This window comes from Lactuca saligna, chromosome 4 (assembly GCF_052625555.1).
Source record: "Lactuca saligna cultivar CGN05327 chromosome 4, ASM5262555v1, whole genome shotgun sequence".
Taxonomy (NCBI): domain Eukaryota; kingdom Viridiplantae; phylum Streptophyta; class Magnoliopsida; order Asterales; family Asteraceae; genus Lactuca; species Lactuca saligna.
The window spans coordinates 115,617,205-115,637,290 of NC_136420.1; the positions used below are offsets into that span (position 1 = coordinate 115,617,205).

The following is a 20,086-nucleotide window of genomic DNA, read 5'->3' on the forward strand; positions in this document are numbered from 1 at the left end:
ACATTTTTTCGGAAATGCTTTGATAATATAATTATCGTGTTTTCTAGGGAACAAATTTCGCAATGTTATTCCTCAAAAAGGATACTTCGATTTTTAAATAAGCATAAATGAATCGGTCTTTTCTGGCCGTGAAAGTGGGGATGTCACGTGTCTGGATTGCCATCGCTATTATAAATGTGTATTTAGAGCAGTGGGGTATTGAATTAAATGAGCTCCTTATGAGGAGGCTTGGGGCAGGAAATAACACTTATTTTTGGAATGACAAATGGTGACAAAATCTAGTGTTGAAAGACACTTACCCGTCACTATATAGGTTGAAGGTTAACAAAAAATGTATGGTTTCTGATAGAGTGAACAACAGGGGTATCGATTGCTTCCACGGGATGTGGTCGAGAGGTCTTATACATGGAAGGGAGGCTAGTTCGCTTATAGATCTGAAGAACAAGTTAGTTACTATCACCTTGACAGACTACCTAGACAAATGGGTGTCGGAAGGTAAAGATGTTGAAGGTTTTTATGTCCAGAATATGAGAAGTTTGATTGCTAAGACGGATTTGATAAGACCATCTCCAACCTATCTCCATTCCCCCCCCCCCCCCCCCCATAAATGGAGTAAATAGTGTTTCATCTCCAACCGTACTCCATTTTCTACCCTATTTTTTACCCTAAAAAGTATATTCACAGAATATTCCATTTTTATAACTTATATATATATATATTGTCAAATACACCTGTCTACTAATTAAACTCTATATTTATGATTAATTAATATAAATTAGTATATAACATGAGATTATAAATATTAAATATTGCATTTAAATTATAATTAGTAGATAAAATAAACTAGAAATGTATAAAATAAAAATGAGAGGGGCTAAAATTGGCAACCAAACTTCACCTCCATTTTTGGAGATATGAATAGCATCCCCCCATATGGGGGGATGCTATTCATATCTCCAAAAATGGAGGTGAGAATGGGGTAGGGTTGGAGAAGAATGGGGGAAGAAATGTAGTTTGGGGGTGGGTTGGAGATGCCCTAAGTGATGAGGATGACATGAATTTTCATTGGGGAGAAATGGGCTCCATTAAAAGCTACTTGCTTCGTGTGTCGTTTGTTTTTAAATAGAATTCCGTCTATCCACAATCTTAAAATTAGAGGAGTTGTTTTGTCCTTGATCTTACGCCCTTTTTGCGTTAATTCACAGGAAGACACTAACCATGTAACGACCCAAATTTCGAGGCCAAAAATTTCATTTTTGAATTAACGCGTTTAATAAACATTTTACCAAAACCTTGTCAATAAAACATTTCATTATAAAATCATAATGTTGTATTTCAAACCATAACATCATAAGTATTAAAAATCAGAGTACAGTCCCAAAAACTTCTTGCGGAAACATGTGTATGTGTGATGCACTGCTACACCACTGACTCTTTCCCCTTCGACGAAGAGATACCTGAAACCAAAACCAAAACTGTAAGCACAAAGCTTAGTGAGTTCCCCCATCATACCACATACCATACAATATCGTCGGTATCTTTCAACTGGTAACCTTCATCGGTATCTTTCAACCAGTAACCATCATCGGTATCTTTCAACCTGTAATCAACATCGATATCTTTCAACCGGTAACTGGGGACTATTTCACCCCTACCACTAGCATGTACTTAGCACATATAAGCATACAGTCAGACATATCCGGCTACTGACCTACCCTTGGGTCCTAGGGACCACTCTCAGGGAAACTAATCCCCATCATACACATAACATACTATCCAAATAAACCTCATAGACAACACATAACCAGACCAAGATAATTATCACAAAGACCATTATCTTTTACATACCCCTTTTTAGTGGGTTGACATTGTGGCCTTAGACCCACCCCTACTAGAAGGTAACTCACCTCGATATCATGCAGTGTCTGAACTATCCTCGGCGCACAAGTCGACTCCTAACGACTCCTTGATCCCTACACGACAATCTTCAAGTCAATACATATCACATACAACCCTAAACAGGGTTAGCCCACGTTCTGTCAAAGTCAACATTGGTCATAGTTAACATTCAGTTGACCTGACTCACCGAGTTGGCCTACCAACTCGTCGAGTCCATGCTTCTCTAATCCCACACAAAACCCCGGCTCCACTCGTCGAGTCTAGCAAAAACTCGTCGGGTTCTCCTTCAATCATAACGTCGGGACCGTCTTCATCCGACTCACCGAGTTTCTTCTTGAACTTGTCGAGTTCATCTCTAAATTAAAAACTTGTCCAGTCTATGACTCACCTAGTTGTATGAACAACTCGTCGAGTCCATCTTCAAAGATTGGGAGATTGCTATGGACTCGCCGAGTCTGCTCATATCACTCGCCGAGTCCCATGACTTCCATGTCCTTTTTTTGCGTCTAAACCCACAAGGGACTTCCTTCCTAACACTTACCCATTCATAGAAAGGGTTTGTTGCACAATGGTCACCGACTCGTCGAGTGCCAAGAGCAACTCGCCGAGTCCAACCTTGACCAATTCCATACAGTCAATTTAAATGAGGTCTAACACACCAAAACCATAGATCTTGCCTCCTAATGTCCATTTTATACGTAAAGTTCCAAACTTTATGCACATTCATGGGTTTTTTAGCTCAAAAATGCATATAAGGTGTCCTACAATGTGCATGGGGCTCTCATGGCCCTAAAGTTAGCACCTTTATGCCATGAAACCCCTCTTAAGGCCCAGATATGAAGTCTAGAGTCCACATAACACCCCTTGAGTCCGAAAATGGCTTGAAAGCCCTAAATGCACCCAAGATCTACAATCTGAAGATGAACAACCAAATGGAAAACCAAAGCAGTAGCATTTTACCTTGATTAAGCTGAAGATGGGATGAGATTTTCTGGATCCACAAGCCCCAAGTCGAATACTCAAGCTCCTCTTCTTCCTTCCAAGCTTCACAAGTCAACAAAAGCACCAAAATGGCCTTAACACACACACACACACAAACGACTAGGCTTTCAATATGCAGCTCTATGAGAGTGTTAGGGACAAGGGAGGCTGAGTTAAGGCGTTTATATAGGGTGCAAACCATCATATTAGGGTTTTTGTCCAGACAGCACGGACTCGTCGAGTCCGGTCTCTGACTCGTTGAGTCATCCACTTAACTCCCATGTCCAAACCGTTTCTACTCGACCAGTTGGGCCACCAACTCGCCGAGTCCTAGGCTAAAATGCAAAATACTTAATTTAAAAATACGCACCAGGAACCAGGTATTACAAACCTTTTTTTTTCTTTGGTTGTCCTTATGTGAGTGAAGTTTGGAGATGATTTGTTAACCGATCAAAGTTATTATGTTCTCCTCCTTTGGATAAAGTGAGTTTGGTTACTGATATGTATTCCATAAATTTGGACAAAAAGAAGAAGAGGTTGGTGTGGACTCTTATTTTCTCATAAGGATGGCTTTAATTCGATTAATTCTTTTGATCGATGTTTTTCACCTATTAACTTTGATTATACGATGTAATAATTCTAGTGCCTCGTTAGTTTTCCTTAAGGTCATTCGGAGTGGATGAGATTTCCACATGTAAGTTGCTGATTTGGCACCCTGGAGACGCGTGAACACAACCTACAGGGTGGGTGGGTGGGTTGGGTGTGACACGAGTGGTAGGATGGATGAAGACGTGTGCTTTGATTGGTTGAGCTTAAATTTTGAACGCTGGTACCGTTTGAAAGCATTTAATAAAAAATAATCTATTCATTATTAATTTAATTTCTCCCTTTATATACATTCATTTTACACATATTTTTCAAAGCAAAACAGACATATTTTTTTCAAAACAAACACACACATTCAATAAAAAATAGATAATTTTAAAATTTTTATGTTTTTTAAGTAATGTAATGTTTTATGTTTTTTTAGTAATTTAGCTTTTAAATTTTTATTTTTTTAATTAATGAAAGGTGGTTTTATTTTTCTATATTTTAAAAATATTTATTTATATTTTAAATTATGTTTTTTATTTAATTTAATCATAAAAAAGTAAAAAAAAAAGTATATTATGGAGTGATATCCATTCCAGGTCTAGAAAGTTGGTGGTGGTGAAGCTATGTAACACTGAGTTGACAACCTTTTTCTAATGGTTTTTCTAATGGTTTGTGTAACCACTCCCTACAATCTTAATAATATATTGCTTACGTTCAAAAATAAAATAAAACTAAAACAAAATATCAATACCATATTTTTGGTATTTGAAACTTACCACTAACGAACTATTGAGTATAAGGGTCAATTTCTTTTGGTTTGAGAAAAAGATTGTCAAATTATTAAATTCCATTGATCAAGTAAATTAGATCCTAACTTGTTTGTTATCGAAGACTAACAAAAAATAGCATTAATGGCATCAAGATTTGAACAATAGAAGGCACCGATGGCGTTGCGTGCGCCATTGGTTGACCGCTAAACCTCTTCTTCTATCCGTCTGATTCAAAGCAAGCAACCCTCTCATATTTGGCATCTTGCAATGAAACACAATCGAAGGAACCGACCCTTTGACCATCGTGGCGTTAAAATTAACGGCACACAAAGCAGCCTAACATGTTACGCAATCATAAATAATCGATCAAGAAAAGAAAGAAATCATTCACCAAACCCCCTAAATCGAAAACTGTAACGTGCAGGTTTCATCCTCTACCCGTTTGTTCCTCTTCTTTTCAATCTTTTCTGCTCCACACATGTATGATTATGATTTGTAGATATAAGCACACACAGATTTGATTCGTATAGTAAATTTATAGCTTTTAAGCCCACTGTTCTTCAATTTTTGTGTATAATTATAGTTTTATAGCACTTTTTCTCTTTAATGGAGGTCTCATCGTCATCATGTTCCTCCCCACTTTCGATTCATCGACTCGACTTCGCCCCACCTATTTTGACCCGACCCATGTCGCGTTTCTCTTCCAAACCCGTTACCCGATTCACCCCTTCCACCACCTGTAACACTTCGTCTTCTTCTTGTTCTTCTGCATCGTCGTCTTATTTTGGACTTTCCATCTCTCATAAACCCTTGAAATTGAAGAATAATCACACCCTTCCTCGAAAAAGGCGTGGGTCGTTCTATATTGTAGCTGGTGTGTTCGAGAGATTTACCGAAAGAGCAATCAAAGCTGTGATGTTTTCTCAAAGGGAAGCTAAAGCTTTGGGCAAAGACATGGTCTTTACGCAGCATCTGTTATTGGGTTTAATCGCTGAAGATCGTTCTCCTGGTGGCTTTCTCGAATCCGGCATCACCATAGAGGCTGCTCGTGAAGCTGTTCGGAGTATCTGGGACGAAGAAGAAGAGGGTGATAAAAAGGAGCAGGTCACATCAACAACGTCTGCCACAGATGTCTCGTTTTCAAATAGCACAAAACGGGTATTCGAGGCTGCAGTTGAGTATTCGAGAACTATGGGTTATAAATTCATCGCGCCTGAGCACATTGCCATCGGATTGCTCACTGTAGACGATGGCAGCGCCAGTCGTGTCCTTCAGAAGTGAGTGAAACCAACGCCATTTTCATATGAAGCTTGCGTTTGAAAGTCATTAATGGTGGAGTTCTGTTTTTCGCAGATTAGGAGCAGATTTAAACCACCTGGCAGATGTCGCAGTCTCTAGACTTCAAGGAGAGCTTGCCAAAGATGGAAGAGAGCCCACGAAAATGTTAAAAAATTCCTCTTTTGGTAAAACATCAGTCAGATCCCCTGAAAAAGCAAAAGGTAAAATATAATAATATTATGCCTTTTTGTATCCATGGCGCTATCCTTTTTGTTCTATAAACATGTTGGTGTTAGATATTTGACATTTTCTTGACAATTTTTTTCAGGGAAAAGCGCATTAGATCAATTCTGTGTGGATCTTACTGCTAGTGCTAGTAATGGGCGCATTGATCCTGTGATTGGGCGAGATAATGAGGTTGAAAGAATCGTTCAGATTCTTTGCAGAAGAACTAAAAATAATCCCATTCTTCTAGGTCAAGCTGGTGTTGGAAAAACAGCCATTGCAGAAGGGCTAGCCATTCGTATATCTGATGCAAATGTCCCTGTCTTTCTCTTGGTAATTAGTCCTTTTCGCCCCTCTTTTTAGTAAGCATGATATGACATAACTGAACAGGTTTATACTGCATCTGGCAATCATATGACATAACAAAACATGTTGTACCGCATTTGACTATGATATGACAGAACTTGTTGCACTGCATTTGGGTTGTGTTTATTTTGTTAATTTTTTTATTGGTCTAACTGCAGACAAAACGAGTTATGTCATTGGATATCGGTTTATTAATTTCGGGTGCGAAGGAGAGGGGAGAATTAGAGGGGCGTGTAACGAGTTTAATTAGGGAGGTAAAAGAGTCAGGTAAGCATAAAAATACATTAAATCTTGTTAGGTTAATAATAATAATTGTGTGTTTTGATAATTTATTTTATTTTATTGGTGTTGTGTAGGTGATGTGATTCTTTTCATTGATGAAGTCCATACACTGATTGGGTCGGGGACTGTTGGAAGAGGTAACAAGGGATCTGGACTTGACATTGGTAATCTTTTGAAGCCCTCTCTTGGGAGGGGTGAATTACAGGTTTTTATTATTCTCCATTTTTCATTATACTAAATTTTGAACTTCTGTAATGTGTTATAACTTATAACTTTTAAATTTTAGGTCATATTTACCATTTTTTTAAAGAAAGAACATTGTTATTTCAGTGTATTGCTTCCACAACTATGGATGAGTACAGAATGCATTTCGACAAGGATCAAGCATTGGCACGGAGATTCCAACCTGTCATAATTGAAGAACCAAATCAGGTAACATAATACTATTTTTAAAACAAAACTATAACAACATTCTTTCTTAAATAATAAACATTCTATGAAAATACAGGAAGATGCAGTGAGGATTCTAATGGGGCTACAAGAAAAATACGAGGCTCATCACAAATGTAAATACACATTGGAAGCCATAAATGCAGCTGTGTACTTGTCATCAAGATACATTCCTGATAGATATCTTCCAGATAAAGCCATTGATCTCATTGATGAAGCAGGAAGTAAAGCAAGAATGGAATCTTTCAGAAAGAACAAAGAACAGCAAATTGATATACTTTCAAAGTCTCCTAATGACTATTGGCAAGAGATTAAAGCAGTTCAAGCTATGCATGATGTGGTAAGTGACTACATTACATTTTTCACTACTTTCTATAATTGGATAGATTTTTCCAAGTTTAAAAAAGCATTAATAAATGAAAAACCTCATTATCCAAATTCAGGTTTTGGCAAGCAGAAGAAGCAATCTTGTTGACCCAACAGACACAAACAATGATGGTGCTTTGACTTCTTCCACATCTGATGATCAAGAGTATGCTTTTTTATATTCTTATAAACTTCTACTTAGAATTTTGCTGTGGTGTTACTTTTATATAAATTATGATTTTTGAACTACTTTTTTTTAGGCCTACAATTGTGGGGGCTAATGAAATAGCAGCAGTTGCTTCACTATGGTCAGGGATTCCAATTCAACAGCTGACAGCTGATGAAAGAATGTTATTGGTGGGACTTGAAGACCGATTAAAAGAAAGAGTTTGTGGTCAAAATGAAGCTGTGGATGCCATTTGTCGTGCTGTGAAGCGATCTCGTGTAGGATTAAACGATCCTGACCGTCCGATTGCCGCCATGCTTTTCTGTGGGCCCACGGGAGTTGGCAAAACCGAACTCACAAAAGCCCTAGCAGCTTCCTACTTTGGCTCGGTAAAAACCATCTTTTCTTCCTTATATAGATTTACAATAATAATACCCTTTATATTTTTCACTGTTGTAAAAATCCCGACTAGGTCCCGATTAATCCCTAGGCGCTACTCGACCGATTAGAAGGCGCCTAGCGATTAATCCCTGCATACATAATGAGTGAAACATTACAAAACGATGAAATTTTAACATTTTGAAGAAGTTTTATCTCAACGGAAACTATTTGAGGCATGATTAGTGTTGTATTGATCATATTAACCTATTATGTTATCATATTATTGGTATTTACGAACTTTGATATGATATTAGTCAAATTTAATTTTTAAAAATTCAATAAATTAGCATTTAATGGTACCCGATTAATCCCCCGATTAATCTCCGCCTAGCCGATTAATCCCTTGACCCTAGTCCACCGACTAGGTAACGTCGAGCGTTTTTTACAACCTTGATATTTTTTAGTTTTTTTTTTCCTTATAAATTTTTTTTACATCTTTTTTTTTTAAAATTTTTTTAATAGGAAAGTTCGATGCTAAGATTGGACATGAGTGAGTACATGGAACGCCATACAGTCAGCAAACTAATAGGCTCACCGCCAGGGTATGTAGGGTATGGTGAAGGCGGGACCCTTACGGAAGCCATCCGTAAACGGCCTTTCACAGTTGTGCTTCTTGACGAAATAGAGAAAGCTCATCCTGATATCTTCAATATTCTTCTCCAAATTTTCGAAGATGGTCACCTGACCGATTCCCAGGTTCGTGATCCTGGGAAATCAAAAACCACACCAGTCATCCGATATTGGATGACTGGTGCGTTTATATCGGATGACTAGTCATTAGTCATCCGGTATATGTCATATATCTCATTAGATTTTGTCATAATTTCAGGGTCGTAGAGTGTCGTTCAAAAACGCGTTAGTGGTGATGACTTCTAACGTGGGGTCCACGGCTATCGCGAAGGGGAGACACAATTCCATTGGTTTCCTACTTGATGAAAACGAGTCTTCATCTTCTTATGCCGGATTAAAATCACTAGTAATGGAAGAACTCAAAGCGTATTTTCGGCCCGAGTTACTAAACAGGATAGACGAAGTTGTCGTGTTCCGTGCTCTCGAAAAGACTCAGGTTTGTCTTTGTCTTAGACAGAACAAAACATAACAGATTGTATTGTGTTTGACTTGACTTGACTGAGACTGACATTGTTTATTTTGTCTTGATTGCAGATGCTTGAGATATTGAATATGATGTTGGAAGAGGTGAAAAAGAGGCTTGTTTCGTTTGGAATTAATCTGGAAGTGTCTGTACCGGTATTGGAGCTTATATGTGAACAAGGTTTTGATAGGAGTTATGGGGCAAGACCTCTTCGAAGGGCGTTGACTTTGATAATTGAAAATCCATTGAGTGAATCGCTTCTTTCTGGAGAGTTTGAGAAGGGGGACACTGCTGTCATTGAGATTGATGATTCGGGAAATCCGGTGGTTAGTAACAAGTCTCGCCGGAATGTTTACTTGTCTGACACATCAGCATTGTCATAGGTGAATATATGAAGAAACCGATTAATTATTATTTAATGTACAAAGTGATTCATATTGATTGTGTATATGTTAGAGGAATGTTGTGAATTCATTGAGGTTCAGTAAATATATAATTCATAATTTATTGTTTAACGCTATTCCAGTTGTGAAGTTAATTTATGTTTAGATTTTTTTGGCTGAATTTAATTATTTTTGTTAAGTTATTTTAGCAAAATTGAAAAGTTCGCAAATTTGGCTTAGCACGGTTTATAAAGGATGCCATGCAACAAAATTGGTTAAGACTTGTATCGTAAAGACAAAATGGAAGTTACTAACCTTTTTTTTTTAAGTTCGACTTCCATGTGCAAAATTTAACCTTTTTTTTTTAAGTTCGATTTCCATGTGCAAAATTTTGAGGTTATGGGAGTGGTCAACTAGGAATGATACTCACATCTTTCAATTATGACACATCAACTTTGTAATGACCGCTCACATTAATTCAATAACACTATGTGCGCTAGAATGCACCAATAACAATTTAGTGTTAATTATATATATATATTAAATGCTCTCCATACTTATAACTTATTTTTATAGAAACTAATTAAATTCGTTATTAATGTCAACAATAATATTTTTTTCAGAATAAATTCATATCTAGAAGAATGATAGTGTATTGCAACAGAATGAGAGTATATTGCAGCATAATGAGAGTGTATTCTAGTGGAATACACTTTCGTTCTTCATATTCCATACAACTTTATTGTATTTTAAGTGATTGACTCTTGAAACAAAGTACGAACTCACATATAAAAACTTAGATGCAAATTCATTCTGAAAGAATGTTATTGCTGGCATTAACGACGAATTTAATTAGTTTCCATAAAAAGAGAATTATAATTATGGATATCATTTAATATACATATAATTATGGAAATAATTTAATATCTATAATTATTTAATTAAATAATTATTTAATTATTAAATTTGTATTGGTGCATTCTAACACACAATAAATATAAAAAATAAAATAACCTAGTCCTATATATATATATATATATATATATATATATATATATATATATATATATATATATATATATATAAAACTAATTTTTAGTTGAACTAGTCTGATAACATTTTCTCGATTCGACTGTCGGTTCAACTAGTTCGACCGCTGATTCAATCAAGAAAATTCCTATATCTGATGTGGTGTGCGTCGTCCTTCGAGTTATGTTCACTTTGAAAATATTTAATTTTCTTTAGAAATGTGTTGTGCTTTTAACAGGCTAAATAAAATCTAACTATACAAGTCTAATAAATCGAATCAAATAGTTTTTAACAAACCGTCTGGTTCGATTCAGTTTAAAAAATGACATAAAATCTGTTTTTATTGAACCACTTTCGTCTCTATTTTCCGCTCCAACTGGTTCAACCTGTCGATTCGAATCGGTTTTTAATATATATATATATATATATATATATATATATATATATATATATATATATATATATATATATATATTGATTTTATTAAAATATTATTAAAGCTAAATTGAAAGCCTTTCATACTTTGCAAGATGAAGTCCATGTGGCATTGAATTGTGACTTATGTGGCATTGCAAATGAAACTTGCAAGTCCACGTAGGATCTCCTCTTGTTATACTTGAAAGCCTTGCAAAGGCTTTATACATTAGATACACTTTAATTTATTTATTTAATCCACAAATATATTAACATGGATCATTGATAATTACAGATTTTAACTTATTATATTTATGTTATAACAATTCATACGTCGATGATCCTCAATTTTTGTTTATGTAGTAATGGGGACCACATTTAAAAGATGAGTGTTATTGTACTAATGTGAGTAGTCATTGCAAAACTGATGTGACAAAATTGAAAGATTAGTGATATTGCACTGATGTGGATGATCTAAGCGTTGTAGATGGCCTTACATATCAAAAAGTTATTACAGTACCACCAATTCACTTTTTTTTATGTCACATAAGACATGTCCTTCAAATATAACAAACCTTGCAAAATGATTTTTCATATTAAATAATGTTTTTGTTTTTTATATTTTCTTTATTTAAACTATATATATATATATATATATATATATATATATATATATATATATATATATATATATATATGTTGATATGGCAGTGAGACCACTTTTATAAGATGAATGTTATTGCACTGATGTAAGTAGTCATTGTAAAGCTGATATGACACAATTGAAAGATTAGCGATATTGCACTGATATAGATGGTCTTATAAACAAACATTTGTATAATTGCAATATTTCAACCAAATTAACATTATTATTATTTCTTTTTTGACCAAAAATCGATTGTGGCCTTGGCCAACTCGTGCTTTTATCTACCCATCGGTACCGAAAGGTTGTGGTGGCTCAACATACACCATCCCATCTATTTACTCACTCACTCACTCCCTTACTCTCTCTCTCTCTCTCTCTCTCTCTCTTGCTTTATGTGTGTGTGCATGTGTATGTGTGTGTGTTTTTTTGACTAACCAACAACTATTTTGTTTGATTTTGTACTTCATTTCTAATACACTATAAATACCAACCTAATATACCATTTTATACCACACCAACACTTTCTTTTTAACTATTCTAAAATGTCTTCTTCATCTTCATCTTCAACTTCAAACTTTTGACATGGTGCTACAAGTGGCGATATGCGTTGCTAGAAAGGTGGCAAATAGGATTTTTTACGACCGGTTTCAAATGCATAAACATTTATTTTAGTCTATAGTCGAACATGTGACGAACGCGTGTTCATATTTCCAACAATATCTTGATGCGAGAGATAGAGTAGATCCTAATCCATTGCAAATATACTCAACCATACTTCATATGATAACATATAACACCCTACCGATGGACTAGATGAGAATCTTAGGATGTGTATCACGTAAGAAAGTCTTCACAAATTTTACAAACATGTCATGAAGCTGTATGGTCCACAATATGTGTAAACCTACTCTATTTCCAATGACATCCAATAAATGCATGCTCATCATGCACATGTACAAGGGTTTCTTGGAATGTTAAGAAACTTGGATGACATCCAATGAGAATGAAGAAATTTATTGAATGCATATCATGGTCGATGCACACAAGGTAATCAAGGCTATCCAACGATCATATACTTGAAGTTGTGGACTTACGTGATTTATGGATATAAGATGCCTTATTTGGCACTCCCGATTATCTTATGATATTAATGTTAACCATCGATATTCAACGACATATATAACAAGACTGCACCAAATTCTTCATTGTAGTGCATGAATCGATCCACCGACACAACCACTAGAGATTGGTAGCGATGAGTATATGACAATAAGAAAACTAATATGTAATATTGAGATCCATCATGATCTTCATAGAGACTTGACAGAACACATTTGAACGACTGAAAACAAAACATAACAAATAAAAGAAAAAGTAAATTACTGAAAGCGTCCCTTTGGTTTGGTAAAAAATTACATGTTTGGTCCATAATTTTTTTTTTGCACTCGGATCGTCCCTATGGTTTGATTTTGTTGCGTTTTCATGCCTTACATACCTAAATTTAAGGACCAAACGTGCAATTTTGACAAAATCATAGGAACAAAAAACATAACAAAATCAAACCACATCGACGATCCAAATGCCAAAAAAAGTTAGGAACCAAAGATGTAATTTTGACCAATGTTTTGAAAACCGGACCGGAAACCGAACCGGTCGTCTTACCGGTTCGATGGTTTAGATGGTCCAACCGGTCTCAAAAACCGGGAAAACCGGATGATGTCATAATTATATTTAATTATATCAAAAATACAAAAAAATATATATATATTTTTTTTAAATTTCCGGTTTTGCCGGTTCAACCGGACCGGTTTGTACCGGTTTTTACTGGTTTTCACCGGTTCAAATGGATACCGGTTTTTTGGCATTTAAGAACCGGATCCGGGACCGGTTCCCGGTTGAACCGGTCGAACCGGCTGGTCCGGTCCGGTTTTCAAAACATGGATTTTGACCAAACTATAGAGACAATTTCAGTAATTTACTTTAAAAGAAACTATCTTTTTAAGATCATTGCGTACACCCTTCAAGAAATATATGGCATCACAAATCTATACAAATAATAACACATAATGAATTAGGAAGAACATCTTGAGCTGAAAAAACAAGGTCATCTTGACATCTTAAACAAAAAAATTAAACAAAGGGACAAACCTACATGATGTGTATTTCGTGAGGCTCTACCTATTTTGAGATGCATATACGAACTTGTGAGACTTTGTGTGGCATCGTGTGATATGTGATGCTTGATTTCAAGCAGAATAAATGGGTTTTTTGGGCTCAATTTCAAGATGAAGGTCTAAATCTTTGAGGCTACGCTGGATTTTTGAACTGTTAGATTAGTCTTTTAGGGTTAGAAAATGACTTTAGAATTTACACTTTCAGATATTAAAGACCAAATTAAAGAGAATGGATGAAATCAAATTAGTATACATTCTTATGATCCAATGTGCGATCCTACGAACTTAAGTTTGATCTTGCTTCAAAACCAATATTATTAAGGTGGTAGAAATTCATTTCCTCCAACCCATTATGTGTACGCTTTAAAATCATGGTCTTTTTTGGTAAAGATCAAACGAAACTAGGAGCCTACGATTAAAATCCTAATCTTACTAAAACAACAAACCACCACTCAAATAAGTTAAATTTTAGAACGGCTGAATAGGTTAAATCTTATTTGAATCCGTTATAATATTTTTTTTTATTATAGCTACAACAATAAAATATACTGTATTTTAAACCAAAAATAATATATTTTAGTAATTTAGAAAAATTTCCCATGCAAGCTACAAATGGGAAGCAAAATAGAGTACAAGTGTACTCCCATCTTACAAGTTGACGTATTACACTTTTGTTGCAGTCCATCATCAATTTTCGCACCAACCCTCAACCTCGTGATTTTCGTCATGCCCACGTTCTCCCCCAATTCAACAACTCCAATTTCTGATTCCCCTTTTGTTTAGACTTCAAATTTCACATACGAAGTGTTCATTTTAACCAGGCAATCCGCAAATGGCCGTGTCTATGGGTTCTTACGGTTGTATTGCAGGGGTTTATGACGATTTGGTTGCATCTCCAAAGCAACCCATCTCTAAATCCCCAATTTCTACCTTTTCTTTTGGTTCGAATCCTGCTAGACACTTCTGTGTTTCCCCCAAATCCAGGTATGATACTAAATTAACTTATAAATTCCAACCCAGTTCTATTTCAGTAAGCTGTCTGCATTGTGTGATATTTGACCTCTCAAGATTTCTAAGGTTTCTTTCTGTCTGTAAATACATGGAATCTCGAATTTCAAATTTCAAAGTTTAATATCACTGATTTGACCACTTAGTAGCTAATTTTTGTAGCTATCGTCTTAATTCAAAGTGGATTCTTACCGATTGAGCAACTTTTAAGTATAATTCAGAATTTCACAGCTGATATACAGTTTCATAAGTAAGGAAATGAAAATAGAATAATCGTTCTAGTTAGGAATTTAGGATCCAAAGCACCATCGATTTCTTTTATAACACGCATCACGGATTCAGGATCTACGTTTTTTTATTTTTTGTTTTGTTTTGTTATCCTGATATGGGTTCTTACCCAGATTATCATATTCACTGAGAACTATGATTCCAAAAGCTTCAACCACAGCTTTAGAGGTATCAAGCAAGAAATTTGTTCTAAAACTTCAGCTTTATCTTTGAAACTTATCTAATTTCATCCCTGTCTTCAATCTGGTGTCGAACAGGATGAAATTTATCAGGAAACAGATGATGTTCCGATTCCAAAGGTGATCATAGACCAGGATTCCGATCTCAATGCAACTTTCGTACAGATTACCTTCGGGAATCGCCTTGGAGCTCTTCTTGACACTGTGCGTCTGCCCATCAATTTTGTTTTTTCATCGTTATAAACTTATATTCATCTAAACATGTTGTGTGATTATGGGATAAATCATAAATGTAAAAATATATGTACAGATGAACGCTCTGCAAAATCTTGGACTAAATGTTGTGAAAGCAAATGTTCATCTAGATTCTTCAGGGAAACACACCAAGTTTTCAATCACTAAAGCGTAAGCATTGAGCTATGTCTATCTTCTTATCAAATTAAATCATCGTTTTCTTACATAATTTCAGCAAGATTGTTAATAAAAAACTTAGTAATCACGATTAATAAATCATCAAATTTTTAAAATTTGATTCATTTATATCCGGTTTCTTTGCAGCTCAACTGGGCGTAAGGTTGAAGACCCAGAGTTGCTTGAAGCAATTCGTTTAACAATTATTAGCAACCTCCTTAAATATCACCCAGTATTATCCTTGTCTTGATCTTTTTAAAATAAGCAAATTACAGAATAACCATTATATTTTGTACAATTTTGTTGTTCAATCACTTATACTTGATTATTTCCAATCAAACCATATAAGTTTTAATAATATATTTTTAACTGTAATGACTAATTTGCCCTTATAAAATTTATGAAAGGAATCAAGTGCCCAGTTAGCTATGGGGGAAGCCTTTGGAATCGAGGCACCAAAACATAAGGTATCAATCAATAATCATCACCCCTTTTAACATATAAACCAGCAAATATATTACCTTTTAAAATTTAAACTTTATTGAGTTTTTGTATGTAAAGTTGTGTATTTAACTATTTATCAAATATTTTTTTCTCCTAATAATTGGTTAACTATTCAGCTTGATGTAGACATTGCAACGCGCATAAATGTCTGCGATGATGGCCCTAATCGAAGGTAAAATAAGAAGAACCATTTTTATATTATGAATTTCTTTTAGCAAAAGAGAAAAAAAAAAGTGAGTGTTGGATTTTACAGTTTGCTCTCAGTAGAAACCGCGGATCGGCCTGGATTACTGGTGGATCTTGTAAAGATTTTCACGGATATAAATGTTGCAGTGGAGTCAGGCGAATTTGACACTGAGGTAATCTGGAAACCTGTTATTGGGGTCTGGGTCCCACATTGACTAGACACTGTCCTATCTGTCTCTATATACGTGGGAGTCTCATAGGGCTCTTTTTGAAAGTAAATTAAAAACTCTTTGTGTAAAGTAGTTAAGAAGCAATCTTTTTCTGCAAAAAAGTTAATTCTTTCAGCAAACCCTGAGCTGGCCCACACTGTCTGTGTATGTAAATAAGTAAGTTACACACTGGTCCACACAAGGGAGCCCAATTTGCATTGAATCTTTTTCGAGACTTGAACCCTAGACCTTTTTTTTTTACCATATATAACGACTTATTAAATTGCAATGTAGGGGTTGTTGGCAAAGGGTAAATTTCATGTGAATTACAGGGGTAAATCACTTATTGAGCCACTTCAACAGGTGATTTGAGAATTCACAATCACAGCATGATTTTTAGGGTGTAAGATTTTAAGTTTAAGAAACATTTTGTAGGTTTTGGCGAATAGTTTACGATACTTTCTGAGGAGACCAACAACAGAGGATTCGAGTTTTTGAAGGATTCTGAAAGATGCAAGTTTATATAATCACAACTTGCTTATCGTTACTTCACTTTTGTATTTACAATTTTACATATTTCTGAAACGTTTGTGCATTATGTTGATGCTTCTTAAATCTTACTCCATCCTACTTGTTTTGTTACTCTAACTTGTGCAAATTGCATGTACAATGTTTCTATTTTAGGAAACATACTTTCAGAATACCTAAGATTATAAGTTTGTAACTAAATGCGCGCAGGATCATATTAAAGTTAAATTTTAATTTAGTTAACCAGGTTTATTAATTGAGTATAAACTCGTAACAAAGATCATAATTATTGTTTTGAAAGAAATGACATAACTTTCTAAACTATAATTCTCATGGTCCATGTGATTATTGATGGATTCTTAATTGAGATTTGAGAATATAGTCAATTATTATAAGGCAGAAGGAAACTGTAAAGGTTTTTATCAAACCTTATCCGAACCTTGAGTTTATCTAGTTTTATAGACTTCTAAAAGATTAAGGCAAGAAAATCGATGTGTTCTCCCTCCCACTTGCGTACATATAAAACTTTGTTTGTGTATTATTCGGATGATAACCTAGCGATGTTTCTATCATTTTCTGATCTTTTACACATTTGTGCTCACAAAATCTTGATTTAATAATACAAAATACTCAAGTATTCTAGACTCGGTTTTGATTTTTTTGACAGAAGATGTTAAAATTAGAATGGTCCAATACAAAAGTTACAATATTGCTATACGATATAATAATTTATGTTTAGAAGATGCATATAAGCATCATCTTAAATGGGGACAATTCGTGATTAGGTATTTGGGTATGGCATGAAAATGGATGAGATAATGAGTTGAGTTTTTGGGACATGGTGTAATGATGGCATGACTCATGATGGTAGTTATCAAGATTACACATTTGTGGGCAATATGAGAACTACTTCATGCAATCATCCTTTCAAGCCCATACATGGATCATGGATGTCTCCATCATTATTTTCGTCTTTTATACATATGATTGGTTTTAAAACTTTAATTTTAATATTTTACCAATCTTGAAATTGGAACTATTTTATTTAATATTTTAAATGGGATTTTGTTTTTGTTGTAGGTGACTTGTAGGATGACCAAAAGTAGAAGAGATGATGATGTATGAGGCTAGATGGTGCTAACCATTTTTCTTGGGAAACTAAACTGTCTCTTTTAGTCTTATTGGCTGTTGCCTAATATATAAATATAAATATAAATATATAAATAAATAAGGCATAAAATAGAAAGCATGGTGGTTATAAAAGAGGGTGGAATGGCGAAGCTAAATGAGATACATAGATAGAGTCGATTCTTGCAAGATGTCTACAACAATTGGAAAAGGAGCTCAAAACATGCATACCTTCTACATAAAGTAAGCTCTTATTACGTTATATACATTTCTTATTTTCATTAAAGATATGAAGAAGATTATGTATAATATAAATTCTACATCAATCAGATGTGTTGTAAATTAGTAGTATCCAATTGTATGTATTTTCAGTCTCTTTTGTGTGTTATTTATTTATTTTTCTTTTTTTCTTTAGACGTCACATGCCTACAGTGGTGAATAAACATATAACCTTGGGCTACTTTGGAAATTAATTTGATCTATTGTTGATAATAGTTCAGATGTTATTTTACAAATAAAAAGATAATCAAGGAAACGGCAAAATTGATAAATTAATTATAGAGTTTTTTCTATGGTTTGATGAATAATGAAGTAATGAAATGTAGTTAGACTCTGATTTACATCCTTTATGAATATTTGGGAACTAGTTTATAACCCTGGGCACCACGGATTAGAAAGGTAAAAATAATTTTAATTAAGTTATAAGGTAATTATTGAGCAATGATAAAAAAAAATAATAATAATTTAATAAAATAGGCAATAAATATTACAAATAAATTTTTTGTTGACGTGTTTGATATGTGTAAAATGGAAGAGTGAATCAGTGGAAATTTAATTAATGAGGAAAACCTTAGAATTACAAGTGGTAAATAATTAATGTGAAACTCTAATTGATTGACATGTGACAAATGTACTACTCTTTTATTAGGTAGGGAGATAATTCTAACAATTTCTATTTTTTATTGAAGCGATATAATAGAGGCACAGGTGAATATGGTACGGTACAATTATTATTATTATTATTATTTTTAAACTGTATATCATACCAACTATAGCTAGTATGGATTTTTTGCTACAAAGTATATTTCATACAAATTTGCTACAAAGTATATTTTTAAACTATAGCTAGTATCATACAAAACATATTGCGTACAAATTTGTTTGACTATCAATAAATTTGATTGGTATATATATATATATATATATATATATATATATATATATATATATATATATATATATATATATATATATATATATATATATATATATATATATATATATATATAATTACATCAAAAATAGGACAAATACAAAAGGGCCAATGAAATCTTGGTATTTCTCATGAAAATCTCCTTTCATTGATTGAGATATATGTATACCCGATTACATCAAAAATGGGCCAAATAAGAATACAAACACAAAACTATAAATCATACACTAATACTATTTATCGCAACACATTTTTACTAGTTTTAAACGTATAATCTAGAAAAAAAAACAGGATTTCATAAACCCACGGTTTAAAACCGAAAACCCATAAACCTAACCCGGAAAACCGAAAAACCGACCCTTGCAAAAACCGAACCTATATGAGTTTAAAAACCGAAAACCGACTTTCTACGGTTTGGTTTGGTTTTAGCCAAAAACCGACCCATGCTCATCCCTAATTATTATTTATTAATTGAGTATATACTTTACAAAAAAATCAATTATTAGTAAAATAGTAAAATTAAATTCATAAATCTATTATTCATAATCTATTGCAAAAAGCGTTAATATACCAAACCAAATTGCACATAATTGGTCCTAAAACCAATCATGATGGATTTTTGGATTTAGAATCCATCATAGAATCGTTTCCAGTATCAATTAAATGTTTTCGAAAATCTGAACTGATTTTGATTTAAATATTTGGAAGAAACCAAAAAATTAGTCTTCAATATAGGTAAAAGGCTCCCTTAAAATTTTACTGAAACTACAGGGTTTGTTTTTTTCATAAGATAATGTTGGATGAATTGTTTTTGAAACAATTGTTTTTCACGCATTCCATATTGAACGAGAATTAGAAATGAAAGAGGTAGCAAG

General features: G+C 34.0%; 2 protein-coding genes across 2 annotated transcripts; both read left to right on the top strand.

Moving 5' to 3' along the window:
- The first annotated feature begins 4,446 nt into the window (after window positions 1–4,446).
- ERD1 (Clp ATPase) lies at window positions 4,447–9,426 on the top strand. The gene is made up of 12 exons (XM_078991108.1): window positions 4,447–5,521; window positions 5,598–5,743; window positions 5,851–6,080; window positions 6,272–6,380; window positions 6,470–6,600; window positions 6,726–6,827; window positions 6,904–7,185; window positions 7,289–7,377; window positions 7,472–7,766; window positions 8,281–8,514; window positions 8,648–8,884; window positions 8,983–9,426. Exons 1-12 carry the CDS (start codon window positions 4,851–4,853, stop codon window positions 9,292–9,294), a joined length of 2,838 nt encoding a protein of 945 aa, XP_078847234.1. The 5' UTR covers window positions 4,447–4,850; the 3' UTR covers window positions 9,295–9,426.
- Window positions 9,427–14,247: 4,821 nt separating this feature from the next.
- LOC145042650 (ACT domain-containing protein ACR11-like) lies at window positions 14,248–16,984 on the top strand. The gene is made up of 10 exons (XM_078991109.1): window positions 14,248–14,541; window positions 14,967–15,021; window positions 15,111–15,236; window positions 15,343–15,437; window positions 15,591–15,675; window positions 15,851–15,910; window positions 16,064–16,119; window positions 16,201–16,306; window positions 16,637–16,705; window positions 16,778–16,984. Exons 1-10 carry the CDS (start codon window positions 14,390–14,392, stop codon window positions 16,838–16,840), a joined length of 867 nt encoding a protein of 288 aa, XP_078847235.1. The 5' UTR covers window positions 14,248–14,389; the 3' UTR covers window positions 16,841–16,984.
- The last annotated feature ends 3,102 nt before the right edge of the window (window positions 16,985–20,086 follow it).